At 39.2% G+C, this 17,311-nt stretch overlaps 1 protein-coding gene and 1 non-coding gene across 8 annotated transcripts in view; one reads left to right on the top strand and one right to left on the bottom strand.

The window, feature by feature from the left end:
- The window catches only part of DENND5B (DENN domain containing 5B), a 212,760-nt gene that overhangs the window by 57,948 nt on the left and 137,501 nt on the right, over positions 1-17,311 (bottom strand). For 4 of the 7 annotated variants that reach the window (XM_035255863.3, XM_035255865.3, XM_035255864.3 and 1 more), the window contains 2 exons: positions 9,977-10,164; positions 2,673-3,209 (listed from right to left, as the gene is read on the bottom strand). In XM_035255863.3, coding sequence (XP_035111754.3) covers positions 2,673-3,209; positions 9,977-10,164 — 725 coding nt within the window. The remainder of the gene's footprint in view (positions 1-2,672; positions 3,210-9,976; positions 10,165-17,311) is intronic. The other 3 variants (XM_035255867.3, XM_078338945.1, XM_035255869.3) reach the window with 1 other exon arrangement.
- On the top strand, positions 936-1,039 carry LOC118144710 (small nucleolar RNA U13). Its single transcript, XR_004729456.1, has one exon. It is a non-coding gene; the product is annotated as a small nucleolar RNA U13 (small nucleolar RNA).

Genomic DNA, 17,311 nt, shown 5'->3' with positions numbered 1-17,311 from the left:
AAGCCTTTGGAGAACATGTACAATAAGGTGTACACCTTTCCTGTTACTATCCTGTCTGATGCATGGGATGGTTCAGTAAATCATAATCAGTTCCTAATTCAAAGTTTTAACTTTTTTTCTCTTGTTCTTCATGTCCATTGTGTACAGGAATTCTAGATTCAAAGCAGTACTAGCTAAAATTTGGAAGTAAATTTCTATTTTGGTTGCTGGGTTGGTTTTTATTTTTATATGGCAGAAGCCAGAAGAGGAAAGATGAAAGGGTAAGTTCTGATATAAGGTGACTTTTAAAAATACTCATCAGCTTCTTGCTAGCATATGTATTTTTCATTCCAAAATTTAGGATGTCTTTTAAAAATTTCCTTATGGAATTCCACTTACTCACTTTAAGTAGTTCTATAGTTCAGGTATATATAAATAAATCCAAATAACCACAGAAACAGTCACAGTAGTCTCTAGAAATCAGTTCACCTCCACCAATAAATATCAATTTTACTTTTTATAGATCAAATGGGCATTTTAAAAAAAATCTGGATTTTGATGTTCAGACCCTCACAAACTATAAAATTTGAGGTCAGCAAAGACGTGGCTTGTAGAACTAATATATCCTGCAAATTTTCCTAGTGAAAGATAATTATAAGCCTTCTGGAATCCAACAGAATATTTTCATTTTTTTAGTGGTTATATAAAAAGAATTTCATTTATAGTTTGAGGCTACATAAAGATTAAGAAGGAAGGAAGTATCAGGGCTTGATTTAGGTAAGAATTTGAATTGCCCCAAGGATAAACCTAAACACAGATTAGTTCTAAGCTAGGTAAGAAAAAGTATGGAAAATGGTTAAGATTCATGAGAAAGGAACCTAAGGGCGGGAACACACTTAAAGAAGTAAAGTCTTGTTAATGTTAAAGAAGTTTTCTCAAACACAAAATGCATCAGGATGCTTTTGTAGTTCATAAATGTAGTGATTGGCTTTTCATGCTCATGTGTGAGATATGCCTTTATCAAACTTTGTTCCCATGTTGGCACATTACCTGTCTGATGGGAAATACAAAGCACATCAGAACATAACTGTTCAACATACAGCATTATCCTCCAACAGAAAAAATATCTGATGAAGTAAAAAAATTATCTTTTATTTATTTATTTTTTGAGATAGGGTTTCACTCTCTTGCCCAAACTGGAATACAGTGGAATCATCTTCCCTCACTATAGCCTCAACTTCCCAGGCTCAAATGATCCCACCTCAGCCTCCAGAGTCATTGGGACCACAAATGCACACCACCATGCCTGGCTAATTTTAAAATTTTTTTGTAGAGATGAGTTCTTACTATGTTGCCTAGGCTGGTCTCAGACTCCTGGCCTCAAATGATCCTCAAGCCTCAGCCTCCTACTGTTGGGATTATGGGTGTGAGCCACCATGCCCAGACACTATGTGTACCTTTATGCAAATTTTTAATTATTTCCAAAAATTCTCCACTATTATAGATTAGCCTCTTAAAATGTATCAGCCCCTTAAGAAGGTCTTTCATAACACAAAGATGCCACTTAGTGAAATCCACGATACATTCTAATAGCAGTATTATACCTCAGCAATCACAGAGGCAGAGAACCAAACTGTACCCTGGTAACCTAAAAAAGTTAATATACAATCCTAAGTGCATCCTGCCTGGAAAAAAAAAATCTAGGAGATAGGTGAAAAAAACCTGGCAGAAGAAGCCAGTACTCCTCACAGGACAATGGAAAGCTGATAACATTTTCTATGTTCCCTTACCAAAATCTTTGGAACCATTTTACACTTAACAGTCATAAGATCTAATTTAGTCACTCTTTTTCTCCTTTGATCTTAGAATGAGGTAGAGAAATTTGGCTTCTGAAACTAAACTGTTACATTTACATGGACAAGTTGTGACTTCCTGATAGGATAAAGACTAAATATATAGAGATTTATTCAAAAAGGAGTAGGCTTATTTAACTAGACTTGATCATAAAATAAGAGCAAATAAAACCATTATAAGGTCAAACAGCATTAACGGATCTGGAAAACCTGCAAAATCTGAGAGTTTTTCTATAATTTTTTGTTTTTGTTACAGTCTCACTCTGTCGCCCAGGCTGGAGTGCAGTGGCGCCATCTCAGCTCACCGGAAACTCTGCCTCCTCGGTTCAAGTGATTCTCCTGCCTCAGCCTCCTGAGTAGCTGGGGCTACGGGTGCACACCACCATGCCCTACTAATTTTTTGTATTTTTAGTAGAGATGGGGTTTGACCACATTGGCCAGGCTGCTCTTGAACTCTGGACCTCATGATCCACCTGCCTCAGACTCCTCAACTGCTGGGATTACAGGCATGAGCCACTGCGCCTGGCCTGAGTTTCTATAATTTAATTATCTTCAAGGTAAAGAAAAATTTTAAATGAGATTACAGGCAATTTAACACACAATTTAATGACCAGCTCAATGAGCTGGCTGATTTGCTTTCTTGTAAAATTATTTTATCTAATGTAAAAATGCTTGGTAAAGGAAAGTTCTTAATGGGATGTAGGACAAAAAGTCTACATTTTAAAAAGATTAACAAAATCAATAATATATGGGTAAGCATAGGCACAAAAGAAAAAAAAATTTTAAATCAGTAATAAAGGCACTAATAACCACAACAAGGAAAACTATGGTTCTTTTTACTTTGTCAAAGTTCTGCATCTGTTCCCGGTTAGTCAGCCAAGACTCCATGTCCTGGGCAGTCTGAATGACAAATGCTTCATAATCTGCAAACATCTGTGTAAAGCGGTTAGCAAAGACCTCTCGGAGCTGTACATTGAGCTGGTAGTCCCTTAGTTCTGCCTCTTCACACTGCAGTTTTAAATCCTTGTCTTTTTCACCCAGAGAAGCAGAGAGGTCCATTTTTTCAACAGCCACACCAGTTCGCTTGGCCAGAGCCTGCAAGCGGGCTATGGTTTCATTGCCCTTTAGTAACTCATACATGCTGATGTTATTAGTGGAGACATTGCCGTTCTTTTTGTCATTGACCAAGTCTTTCAGAACCAGATTCTTCAGTTTGCTGGTACTCTCACTGCAATGTAGGCTGCCCTCAGGAGGGATCCCAAATTGAACAAGAACCTCAGAGAGTTCTTGGATAAAATCCACTTTATTGGGGAACTGTGGAAATTCTTCAGGCAACTCAATAAAATGGTTGTCAATGTCCACAAAACATAAATTAGCCTGAAAGAGAAAAATGAAATACAAAAGTTTAAAATAAAGGAATTCTATGTTCTAAAATATTCTTGCCAGCCAGCCATGGTGGCTCACACCTATAATTCCAGCACTTTGGGAGGCCAAAGAAAAAGGATCACTTGAGCCCAGGAGTTTGAGACAAGACTGGGAAACATGGCAAGACCTCATTTCTATAAAAAGAAAAAACAAAAAAATCTTTCCAACTATTACAAACAAAAGCATAGATTATGATGCCTTTTCTGTTAATCTTCACAAGGTTTAGAATTTCTTATTCTTTAAAAATAACCTCCTTTTCCATCAATTTTTCCTATGTGAGTATTTTTATACCATACTTAATATATATGAATAACTTTTTCTGGGTCTCAGCAATATATTATAATCTGATATGATTTTCTAACGTTTGGCATCCATTAGGCATTTCCGTGTGGATTTGGGTGCCCAGAATCCTAAGACCTTACAATTAAATAATATTAGGTAAAGTGCTCACTTAAACTTTCTTTGCCACTTCACTGCTCTAACATCTATAATTTAGAATTAACAATAATCCTTAAAAATCAGCAGCTATAGTAACTCCCAATAGGATGAAAGTGGTAACATCAATCCAATTCACAGATAATCCACAAATTTTCACTTTACTCAAAACTTACTAAACCTCCTAGAGCAAAATCATTTCAGAAGTCATTATACCTAATGCAGGAGGCAGAGAGAGGTGGTAGAGACAAGTGCATATATAACTACAAATGATTAACCTCTGAATAATCAGAAGTCTACTCAAGATATTCTGAGTTGAGAAAAAGAGGTGACAAAAATCAGAAGAAATTTTTTTTGACTTTGCTTACACTCTACATTTGGAATTTATTTTGAATAAATATTTTCCAAATAGATACAGAAAATTCAAGAGGCCAAGCATATGCATAAAGTTCTGATTATCCCTCAGGTATCTGTAGACTCCAAATTGTATTTGATACCTTCACTGTCCATATTCTCTTAATCAGAACAAGGTTGTTAAAAGAAGGTTGTGCTTCTAGACTGGGGGGTGTAGGATGCCAAAAGTGAAGCCTATCACATACAAATAATATTGGGCAGGGCACAGTGGCTCACATCTGTAATCCCAGCACTTTGGGAGGCCGAAGTGGGCGGATCACAAGGTCAAGAGATAGAGACCATCCTGGCCAACACAGTGAAACCCTGTCTCTACTAAAATATAAAAATTAGCTGGGCATGGTGGCGCATGTCTGTAGTCCCAGCTACTCGGGAGGCTGAGGCAGGAGAATTGATTGAATTCAGGAGGTGGAGGTTGCAGTGAGCTGAGATCACACCACTGCACTCCAGCCTGGTGCCTGGTGACAGTGAAACTCTGTCTCAAAAAAAAAAAAAAAAAAAAAGAAATGATTACATTAATGGTTGAATACGAGGCATGGGGTGGAAGTCAATAAACAAAATAGAAAGCTTCACCATGTGTTTTTCCCTGGCTTTCCCACCCCAAGGTCACCAAGGGGAAAATTCATACTGTTCTTTGATCCTAGATGGCAAAGTAAGGGGAAAGTAGAAAGCAAACAGTTGGGTATTTGTTTTTCTCTTGATCCTTGCTCTTCATGTTAGATACCAATTAGCAAGCAGCACAGTGAAATTCTAAATTAAGTTCAATAAAAACTCAAAATGAGGCCTGGCACGGTGGCTCATGCCTGTAATTCCAACACTTTGGGAGGCTGAGGTGGGCAGATGACTTGAAGTCAGGAGTTTGAGACCAGTCTGGCCACCATGGTAAAACCCCATCTCTACTATAAAAATTAGCTGGGCATGGTGGCATGTGCCTATAATCCCAGCTACTCAGGAAGCTGAGGCAGGAGACTCACTTGAACCCAGAAGGCAGAGGTTGCAGTGAGCCAAGATTGTGCCACTGCACTCCAGTCTAGGCAAAACAGAGCAAGACTGTCCGGAAAAAAAAAAAAAAAAAAAAAAATGCAAGATTTATCTCCATTCAAAGCCAAATGATCAGCAATGATTCCTAAAGTCTGACATAATCTTTGAATCCAGCCTTTTCATTTTGCAGATGAAGAAACCAAGGCCCAAGAAGTTAGGTGACTTCCTGGCACCTGTTCCAAATGTGCACCCTCAAACAGACTGGTGGCTTATGGCCTTTCCCCGCTATTTTTCCTCACCTCCAATGTCAGTAGTTTTCTAAATAAATTAAGAACTGAAACGTCACATCTTGCTGAAGACAGTAGTACTGCCTACACCATTCTTTACACTGAAAGGCTTAAATGGAGAAAGTAGGTCACATAATTCCAATGGATGATTCAGTATCTTTAAAATGGAAGAAAAAATTTACTAAGTTGCTAATCTAAATGTTAACCAGCAGCCTCCCACCACTTAGATTTTGTACCATCCCCTTCATTAATGCCTTCCTACTACCTTTTTCTATCCCTCTCCTCTTCCCATGAAAAGGGAAAATGATACATTTTCTGAAATTTGAAAGCTTATTATGCTCAGGAAATCACTGCTGAGTCGAAAGTGTGCTACAAGGTAGCAGTTCCAACACCACAGCTACTGGCCTGTCTTCATGATCCAATAAAAGTCTCCTAGGTCTGCTTGAGAGGGCCCAAGCTGGGGCTTTGATTATCACAAAGTAGAACAGGAAATACAAACTGTGTTATGAAAATGTATTGAAGAAAATCAAAAAGCCCTTTCTCTAAAACAAATAAGAACTCTCCATTCTGATACATTGCTTCTCACTTTTAACACCATTAAATTAAAAAAAATTTTCAGAAGAGCTCAGTATTACCTGATAAAAATTTATTCAATACCTCAATCTGACATCGTTTCAGGACCAAATATTTCTACTGATCAACACTGCTCACAAGCCTTCATGATATGTAACTACTTCCTATTAAACACAAAAAAAGTTAATAAATAAATCAAAACAACAACAACAAAAGTGGGCCTGGTGTGGTGACTCATGCATGTAATCTCAGCACTTTGGGAGGCTGAGGTGGGAGACTCACCAGGTCAGCAGTTAGAGACCAGCCTGGCCAACATGGTGAAACCCCCGTCTGTACTAAAAATACAAAAACATTAGCTGGACATACGGTGGCAGGTACCTGTAATCCCAGCTCTTTGGGAGGCTGAGGTAGGAGAATTGCTTGAACCCAGGAGGCAGAGGTTGCAGTGAGCCAAGATTGCACCACTGCACTCCAGCTTGGGTGACGAGTGAGACCTTGTCTCAAAAACAACAGCAACAACAACAACAAAAGTGGCCAGGTGCAGCGATTCACGCCTGTAATCCCAGCACTTTGGGAGGCTGAGGCGGGTGGATCATTTAAGGTCAGGAGTTCAACATCAGCCTGGCCAACATGGTGAAACCCCATCTCTAGTGAAAAATATGAAAATTAACTGGACATGGTGGCATGCACCTGTAATCCCGGCTTCTCGGGAAGGTCAGTCAAGAAAATCGCTTGAACCTGGGAGGCGGAGGTTGCAGTGAGCTGAGATGGCGCCATTGCACTCTAGCCTGGGCCACAGAGTGAGATTCCATCTTCAAAAAAAAAAAGTTCCCTCAAAAGAAAACAAAGACTTAAAGCTTAATCATCTCTTCTGTCATGAAACCTTCCTAAACCCTTACCCTAAAGGCATTCTGATCTCCTCTGTATCCTCTCTGTTCACTCATTCCTTACTAACTTACTTTTTAACCTGTTATTGGTATTTGTAAAAGACTTTTTTGAAAAGCAGAAATCACCTCTTATTTTACTTGATATCTCCCACTGTATTCTACACAAATAGTGTATGAGACAACTGCTCAGCAAATGCAAGAATAAGTTCTGGGGAGATGGTCATTTGGGGGAACCCTAAAACTGTAGGCAGGTGCAGGAAGTCATCTACAAACGAGAGACGAATGCAGCTCTCTGCATGTTTAGTAAGTGATCTCACTTCTCGGTATCTGAAGTCAAGCCAGCTTGAGGATAAGCCAGAGAGAGGAGAGCATTTAAAATACTCCCTCCGGGCCAGGTGCTATGGATCGTGCTAGTAATCTTTGGGAGGCCAAGGCTGGAGGATCGCTTCAGTCCAAGAGTTCAAGACTAGCCTGGGCAATGTAGAGACTACATCTCCATAAATAATAATAATAAATAGCTGGTGGTGTGTGCCTCTCATCCCAGCTACTCACGAGGCTGAGGTGGAAGGATCTCCTGAGCTCAGGAGTTCAAAGCTGCAGTAAGCTGTGCCCACCACATTCCTGCCTGGGTGACAGTGAGACCCTGTCTCAAAAATTAAATAAATTATTCCCTCAGAATCTTAGGGCAAGATATGACAAAAACAAAGTTGCAAAAGCATCTCTCTTTCAGTTTTTCTCTTAACTTTCTGTCTACCAGTTACTGTGAAGATGAGCAAGAACAGTAGAAAGTGAAGTGTACTCCATGCAATTAATCTTTAGTGCCTTCTTTCCACCCTCACTCGCTCTACCCTACTCATATTCATAGAGTAGAATAATATGAAATAACCTGAATTGGCTGTGGAAATTCAGTAAAACCGGTATTATAAATGGCTACTTATGTCTATCACTTTTAAATCGTGGGGATAGCTAGTGGGTAATTAATTTATAAATCTATATAGTTACATTAGTTAGCTAGCAACTAAAATCATACCTTCTCAAAATAATCATTTTGCAAACTTGTCATTTTTGTAACTATGTTTAGAAGACATCACTATTTTTAGCCATTATTTTAGAGTTTTCAGGGAAAGATGGCAGTATTACTAGTGAGTATATTTAAGGCATTTTTAAAATGACTATTTTTATATCCACTTCCTCCCCAAAATTATGTGAAGCAGATTATTTCACCTCATTGTAAAACAATGCCAGAACAAAGTCATAGACTGTTAGCCTTTCCTTGTAAAACAACGATGCCCTGATTTATAAGTTTCTAAACAGAAGCGCTGCTATTTCCACAGCAATTCAGGTCATTTGATATTATCCTACTCTATGAACAGATGGGTATGTGTATTTATTAAACAGTGTTGATCTCTTGAATGAAAAATTAGAAAATCACAAACATTATTGTAAGAGCTTTCAGAATCCCTAAATTTGTTCATCTTTAGTGTTTACATACAGGCATAGTGATGGAAAGGTTTTCCAACTACAGATATATCAAGGTGGCATTTAAAAATCTCTCAACAATTGTTACAAAAAATGGAAAGACAATATACATATAGTCTTATAAAAATAGTACATGATTAACACACAAAATAGATCAGATACTCAACAAGAAACTAAAATGTCCTTAAGTCTTCAAAACCAAACGTATTTGACTAGTCTATTTCTTTTTCCTTCAAAATTTAAAGGATTAACTTCTTTGAGCAGATAATATACTAGATTAATCAAAGAGAAAACAAGAAAATTCAAGGAATAAAGAGGCAAAACAGACAAGAAAAAGATGCACAAGCCCAAAAAGAACAAGTCTGTATATGCATCTTATGTGATCTGAATCAAGCTATATTTCTTTGAGCAAAATGTTCATTTTTGTGGGGAAATATTCACTAGAATAAAAGTAAGCAGATGACTACGAGAACTATTACAGGATATAATGGCTGTGGCTTAGTGTGTTAAATTCACTTATTAAAATGAAAATCTCTATGGGAAATAAGAACAAATAAAGGTGAATCTCAGCATGAGATTTTATTAAGAAAGGTAAAATTAAATAACTAGTGATATAAAGTAATTAATCATCTTATGTTTTTTAAAAGGCTGTGGCACACTCTCATCGTGTTTCATTTCAAAGACTTTACATGGTAATCCTCAGTACCACTAACAATAGGTAAAAATTAGATTCAAACTGCTTTCAATAATTCTTGTTTATTTATTTATTTTTGAGACAGAGTCTCACTTTGTCACCCAGGCTGGAGTGCAGTGGCGTAATCTCAGATGACTGCAACCTCTGCCTCCATGGTTCAAGCGATTCTCCTGCCTCAGCCTCCAGAGTACCACCATGCCTGGCTAATATTTTCTATTTTTAGTAGAGATGGGTTTTACCATGTTAGCCAGGATGGTCTCAATCTCCTGGCCTCATGATCCACCCGCCTCAGCCTCCCAAAGTACTGGAATTAGAGGCATGAGCCACCAAGTCGGGCCTATTTTTTTAAAACAACATTTGAAAGTACAACACATAGAAAGCATAATAACCTTAAGGTGGCGTAAAAGCTAGGTGTTAGAATTTTTATTTCAACTACCAAGCCAAGTTGATATTTAGAGCAGGTTGATAACTGGCCTTGTATCAGAAAACAGAGAGTACCAAAGTACTGAATATTTCCATTATCCCTAGTTTGCTGCAAGATGTTACTTTTCATTTGATAGGGTCCAAAATCAAATTCACCTTAATTGATACAATGATTTTAAAGGATGTTAAAACCTGGGCTGTATTGTTTAAAAACAAAAGTTATAAAATGAGTGAAGAAAAAAAAAATAATGTTACTAGAATAATAGAGCAATGAGATCATGCTACCACTGCTCCATCTTCACAAATTTATAATTTTAAAAATCGGCCACTGTCTTGTTCTGAACCAGGTTTAGTTAATGAATACGTGGTAGTCATCATATGGAGTCACAACCTGCATTTTATAGCTCAGGCTCTCCCATAGCCTTACTTGGAGAGTTAGGAGAGTCAAAGAGAGGGAGATAATTTGGACAAAGACAATGTGATCTAACAAAAGTCACCCTGACCTAAATCAGCAAACGGCAAATGCTTCATCATTCATTGTAGTTTTACCTCTTGAGGAAGTTCTAGTTTAGAACGGTCAGTTCCTTCTTTTGACTGAAGGCCCATCAGATAAGGAACAGGAGCATCAAGAAAATGTAGCAGAGAAGCAGGTAGGATGGGCACATAAACATGTTGCCATTGAAATGGGAACAAAAGTGTGGTGATTCCTTCTGCCACAGTCATCAGGCGTTGATAATCTGCACAGGAGAAAAAGGGAGGGAAAGAATAAAAATAAGAACATAACTTCATTAAGCTGGAAAATGTGGATTTTAAGAAAAAAAATCTGTGTTAAAAGTAAATTCTTCTTTGTGATAATGCAGAAAATAGGTCAGTTCTATTTCACTATAATTAAAGAATTAAATGGTTTCATTTGAATAGTTTTAAGGGGGTATGGGTAGGTGGGAAACATCATCACACTCTTTGCTTCTTAAAATCATAGGTATGTGAACTTATATTCTCTTAAAGTGTGGAGGAATCAAAGAACTAATAAAACTGCTCCTGGTATTTATCCCACTAAAAATGTACAAGATACAGTGTAACATTATTATTATTATTTTTGAGATGGAGTCTCACTTTGTTGCCCAGGCTGGAGTGCAATGGAGCAATCTCAGCTCACTTCAACCTCTGCATCTCAGGTTCAATTGATTCTCCTGCCTCAGCCTCCCAAGTAGCTGGGATTATAGGTGCCCACCACCACACAAGGCTAATTTATATATTTTTAGTGGAGACTGGGTTTCTCCATGTCGGCCTGGCTGATCTCTAACTCTTGACCTCAAGCAATCCACCCACCTCAGCCTCCGAAAGTGCTGGGATTACAGGTGTGAGCCAATGCGCCCGGCCAGTGTAACATTATTAATCACTTTTTTATACATGCATACTCACACAATCCACAATTCAGAGGCATTTTTCTTTATTTTGAGACAGAGTCTCCCCGTCACACAGTCTGGAATGCAGTGACACAATCTTGGCTCACAGCAACCTTCTGCAGAGGCTTTTTTCTTGTACAGTATATATGATCATGGCTATATGGTTAGCTGATTAAATTTATTTCAGCCTTTATTTTGGGAGTACAAGAAGCCAAACAGATACATGCATTCACAGTCACACTTCCTATGTCTAACCCTTAACCACAAAACTATCATATCTGGGTATTCTCAAGTTAACAGAAAATTAAGGATTGGTGTTTTTGTTTTGTTTACAAGAACTAAATAATTCATCAAATTTGAAAGCTGCCCACAATAAAGTGGACTTTTAAACCACGCTGTAAAGGCTACTTTATACTTACATATGTCTATAATTCCTATTTAAAGTTTGGAAGTAGACATGTTTTAGAATTCGGATTTTTTAATTTAGAAAAGCAATATGGTGCATATACCACATACATGAACTATCAAACCATACATGTCCCAGTAGGACAGATAATCAAAGGATATGAATAGGGTTGCTTTGGTTCAGGTTTGGTTTTGCTGATGAGTGAGTTACAAAAAGAATGTTTGGTTTTCAGAATTTTTTGGATTTCAGAATTGAAGACAATGGATTGTGGGCTTGTAATAATCCCTGGATAGAACCCATTGTGAACAAATACAGTAAAATCTTTGGGAGAAAGACTTTAGGGGAGTCTTTTTGATTCACATCAACTCAAAAAACACCTGACCAAGCATAAACAGGATGTCTTCCATTTAATTTTTTTTCTTGTGTCATTTTATAATTTTAAATGACCACCTTTTTGGTAACAAATCATCAGTTATCCACAGCCCAAGTTTACTTAAAATTTTCCTTGATTCATAAAGACTCAAATTTTAGGTAAAAACCTGTTTATAAGAATAACTTCTAAAACAAACACCAGGTGGCCTCAAAGGTAGGGGTCAGTCATATGAGCACAAAGAACTAACCTAATTACCTCAGGTGGACACACACATTTTATCAGCTGAGGCCCACAGAAGAAGCTAGGCTAAGATAGCTGGTTCTGTCTGTGTAGGTGAGGCAGGTAGTAGAGATCAGACAATCAGTTCCTACCACTCTGCTAGGATAATCAGGCAGATGTTTGAACTGCAGGCAATATGGGTTTGTATCCCAGGGGCGGGTGTGGGGTAAGGATGAAAAGCTGACCTGAAACCCCTGAAGTTTGCTGGATGTAGGTGTAGAAACTGTGCCCTAATCAGAACTAACTTAAGTACTGCACTATCACAGAACTCCGTTACGGCACGTGGCCCTAGTACTGTCTCTCCTCTCTGTGGGTTTCCTAAAGACTGAGTGGTGTCCATTTTCTCTGATTTTATCCACAGAAGCACAGGGCCTAATCACAGCCAGTGCTGACTAAAATTTACTGATACTACTTAATGTTACATTTTTTTTCCCCTCTTAAGTTCAACAGATCCTAACAAAATGCAAAAAAGGCAGGCCAGGTGCAATGGTTCATGCCTGTAATCCCAGCACTTTGAGAGGCCAAGGTGAGTGGATTACCTGAGGTCAGGAGCCTGGTCAACATGGTGAAACCCCATCTCTACTAAAACTACAAAAATTAGCTGGGCATGGTGGCAGGCACCTGTAATTCCAGCTACTCGGGAGACTGAGGCAGGAGAATCGCTTGAACTGGGAGGTGGAGGCTGAAGTAAGCCGAGATCACACCACTACACTCTAGCCTGGGCAAAAGAGCGAGACTCCGGCTCCAAAAAAAAAAAAAAAAAAGGTCAAGCACAGTGGTTCACACCACTAATCGCAGCACTTTGGGAGGCTGAGGTGGGCGAATCACCTGAGGCCAGGAGTTCAAGACCAGTCTGCCCATCATGGCAAAACCCTGTCTCTAGTAAAAATACAAAAATTAAGCACAGTGGCACATGCCTGTAATCCCATCTACTTGGGAGGCTGAGGCATAACAATCCATGGAACAGAGGGGGCAGAAGTTGCAATGAGCTGAGATCACACCACTGCACTCCAGGCCTGGGTAACAGAGCGAGACTCTGTTTCAAAAAACAAACAAAAAACCCAAAAACAAAAACCCACTAGGAGTAGGAAGAGATAGTTATTTATAGTTATATACTATGAAAACCAAATCCAGAGAAATCTCCTTAGATTCTACTCTGCAGCCATCCATTTCAACCAAGGATTGAGGCCTTTGTTATTCTTATAACTTCAGTATTTACCACAGTATCTGGCATATAAAAGAGGCAAAAATGATGAGACTGAATGAATAGATGAGAGGGATAAGAATGTATATAATTCTGCTAGATATCTATTACTTAAAAAGACATGCGCACATTTTATTCCACCCATATGCTGTGGGTGTTCTATGCCTATTCTCTAGTTCTGCATTATCTTCAAGATTGGTTGAAGTACCACATACTTTTTTTTTTTTTGGGATGGAGTTTTCACTCTTGTTGCTCAGGCTGGAGTGCAATGACATGATCTTGGCTCACTACAACCTCCACCTCCTGGGTTCAAGCGATTCTCCTGCCTCACTCAGCCTCCTGAGTACCTGGGATTAGAGGCACACGCCACCATACCTGGTTAATTTTTTTTTTTTTTTTTTTTTTTTTTTTTTTTTAGTAGAGATGGGGTTCCACCATGTTGGTCAGGCTGGTCTCAAACTCCTAACCTCAGGTGATCTGTGCATCTCAGCCTGCCGAAGTGGTGAGATTACAGGTGTGAGCCACCACACCCAGCCCACACACTTTTTAATAATGCAATTACTCAGCAGAAACAAGACAATTCTTTTTAACTGAATCAAGAAATAAAAGGCAGAGTTTTCTTCTTTTAGCATTTTTTTAAACTGAAATATTTTAGGAAAGTCTTTTTATAATTGATACTCAAAGTGATGAATGTATAAGCTATTTTAATATTAAAGACAGTCCTCAGTTCAGCATGGCACATGAGGCTCTTCATGATTTGGCCCCTGTCTGCCTCATTCCTTACCACCACTCCATATGCAGTAAGACCATCTGCTTGCAGTCCATGTTTTCACAGGCCCTGTGCCCCTTGTATATCCTCTTCCTCTGCCCAGAATGTCCCTTCCTCTTGTACTGCCTGGGTAGGTTCCACTTTTTCCTCAGGCAATTGCTCTTTTGGAAAGCCTTCCCTAGCACTTCTTAGCACCAGAGTACTATCTACATGCTTCAACAGTACCCTATCTTTATTTCCATCACAGGAATTATTCATCTCACTAAAATGATTACAATTCTATCATAATTCTCTCTTTAGGGTCTCTCTTCCCTAATATAGCATCATCTCCTACAGAGCAGTATCTGAAATTTTTAATTTATTTTTGGAGACAGAGTCTCATTCTTTCATCCAGGCTGGAGTGCAGTGGTGAGATCTAGGCCCACTGCAGCCTCTGCCTCCCAGATTCAAGTGATTCTCGTACCTCAGACTCCTGAATAGCTCGGATTACAGCCATGCACCACCATGTTTGGCTAATTTTTTGTGCTTTTTTTTTTTTTTGTAGAAATGGGGTTTCACCATGTTGGCCAGGCTGGTCTTGAACTCCTGACTTCAAGTGATCTGCCTGCCTCAGCCTCCCAAAGTGCTGGGATTATAAGCATGAGCCACTGCACCTGGACATATCTGTATTTTTAATCTCAGAATTGTTAACATTCAACATATCACCTAATACATGGTGAGTAGCCAGTAAATGTGCTTTGATAAATTAATGTTAACATCTAAGGCAGGTAAAATGAAATAAAATTATATATTAAAAAATTATGCTTGACTATGTTATACAATAAAAACATACTGTCAAAAATTTGCTAAGTAGTGGCTCTGGTACAGATCCCAAGGTGGCAATGGCCTCTGCTGCCTCAGTCCCTGTCATGCTGTTCACTAGCAGCACTGTGGAGAGTAAGGTCAGCTCCTCAAGGGCAGCAGAGGGGTCTGGGTCTGGAGCTGTGCTGGCAGCACAGGAACCATGGTGGTGCAGACCAGGAGCTGTGTCTAGCAAGGTTTATGCATTGCCAAGCACTACCACTGAAGATGTGAAGCTGGTGGTATCCACTATGTCTCTGGTGGACTTACTGATGCAGCTGGAGGATTATACACTTATGATCCTGGATGCTATGACTGATTTTTTATTTTTATTTTTGAGAGGGAATCTCGCTCTGTTGCCTAGGCTAGAGTGCAGTGGCATGAACTTGGCTTACTGCAACCTCTGCCTCCTGGGTTTAAGTGGTTCTCCTGCCTCAGCCTCCCCAGCAACTGGGATTACAGGCACATACTATCACGCCCGGCCAATTTTCGTATTTTTTTTTTTTTGAATTGAGTAAAATATTTATTTCTTCTGAAACCTCATACCTGCAAATCATTATTTTTTCTGTGTCTGCATAATGTCATCTTCATTTAATGCTTTTACCCAACCCAAGTCCCAAGAAATGTCAAAATGTAGGTTACTTTTGTTCTGCTCTCAGAAGTCCTTCCTGAAAACACCAGTTCACAGTAATCATTCTCTTCTTTAAAAATATTTAGAACTTACTATTTTTTCAAAAACATTTTTGCATCGCAGTTAGATGACCTTTCTGTTTTTTGTTCTCTCTACCAAAAATGTTCATGGTCTTCTATAAGGGAATGTGATGCTTTTCATCCCACATGGAAAATACTGTGGACTGAATTTGTCCCCTACATTTTATAATTACATATTATGTACTTAATCCCTAAATTCATGTTGATGATATTTGGCGGTAAGGCCTTTAGGAGATGATTAGACCCTGAGGGCTCTTCCCCATGAATGGATTAGGCCATTATCATGGAATTGAGTTAGTTATATAAGGCGGGAGGTTGGCCCCCATTTCTCTCCGTCTCTTGTGCTCACATCCATCTTCCCTCTTTCTGCCTTAGGATGATGCTCATGAGGTGACGGGTCCATGCTCTTGGACTTTTAGACTTAGGAACTGTGCACCAAATACAGTTCTATTCTTCCTAAGTTACTCAGTTGGTGATACTTTGCCTGTTGATTTCCCATTTGCAAGCAATTCAAAGTCCACTGCATGATGACAACTATATCCCAAAACAAGTAGACCAATTATTTATGTTAAGCATTTCAAAGGCAAAGTTTCATTATTTAAAAATTAATTTAGCTGGGTACAGTGGTTTATGCCTGTATTTCCAGCAACTTGAAGTTGAGATGAGAAGATTGCTTGAGGGCAGCAGTTTGAGGTTCCAAGGAGCTGTGATGACTTCACTGCACTTCAGCCTGGGTGTCAGAGTGAGACTATCTCAACCAAGTCCTCAGTCTCTGCAGGAACAAGGGGTATTCTAATCCTGAAGAAAATGGCTCCAGTTCCAGATGCTGTCTAGTTATGAATGGCTGGGAAGGCCTCCGGAAGCTTATAATCATGGCAGAAGGACCTTCTTTACATGGTGGCAGGAAAGAGAGAGTAATTTTTGTATTTTTGTAGAGATGGAGTTTCACCATGTTGTCCAGGCAAGTCTCAAACTCCTGACCTCAAGTAATCTGTTCGCCTCAGGCCTCCCAAAGTACAGGGATTACAGGCGTGAGCCAAAGGCCTGGCCCAATATCACTGAGTATTATCTGAATTATGTTGGCTTTGAGGCCTAAGACACATGCATAATTTGACTTATTGCCCTAGTTTCACAGAAATTCATCTCAGGTATTGCCAACAATGACCTATGGCATTAGAAAATAAAAGGCACAGCCCCTGGCAGCTTCTGAAGCAAAAGCGAAGTCTCTAATCATGGAATACTTGACCCTTGTCCTCAGTATGACATCAATGTGAAGCCACCACACCACCTGAGCCACCCAACCTAAACATGTTTGTCTGTAATAAGCTTCACTGCGACCAAAAAATGTCAAAGAAAGGGCTAAGTATAGATTAAACGCAGGTAAAAAGAGAATAAAGTAGGAGACAGATGTGGATAAATTACCCAGAATTCAGTACAGAGACACATAAAAAACGAGGCTGAGGCAGGGCACCGTGGCTCACACCTGTAATCCCAGCAGAAACAGGGACTTCAGGAAGCCAAAGATGGCAGCTCACGAGGTCGAGAGATTGAGACCATCCTGGCCAACATGGTGAAATCCTGTCTCTACTAAATTAGTTGGGCATGGTGGTATGCACCTGTGGTCCCAGCTTCTCAGGAGGCTGAGGCAGGAGAATCACTTGAACCTGGGAGGCGGAGGTTGCAGTGAGCCAAGATTGTATCACTGCACTCCACCTTGGTGACAGAGCAAGACTCTGTCTCAAAAAAACAAGTAAAGAAAATGGGGTTGAGAGATACAGAAGACTGAGCAAGACAGATTAACATGTTTAATTAGAGTTTCAGGAGGATTAGAAAAAGATACATGAAAGCAATATTTACAAAGATAGTTGAGAATTTTCTAAAATGTTAAAGGACATT

The sequence above is a fragment of the Callithrix jacchus genome, chromosome 9 (assembly GCF_049354715.1).
Source record: "Callithrix jacchus isolate 240 chromosome 9, calJac240_pri, whole genome shotgun sequence".
Taxonomy (NCBI): Eukaryota; Metazoa; Chordata; class Mammalia; order Primates; family Cebidae; genus Callithrix; species Callithrix jacchus.
This window is presented reverse-complemented; position numbering and strand designations above follow the sequence as displayed.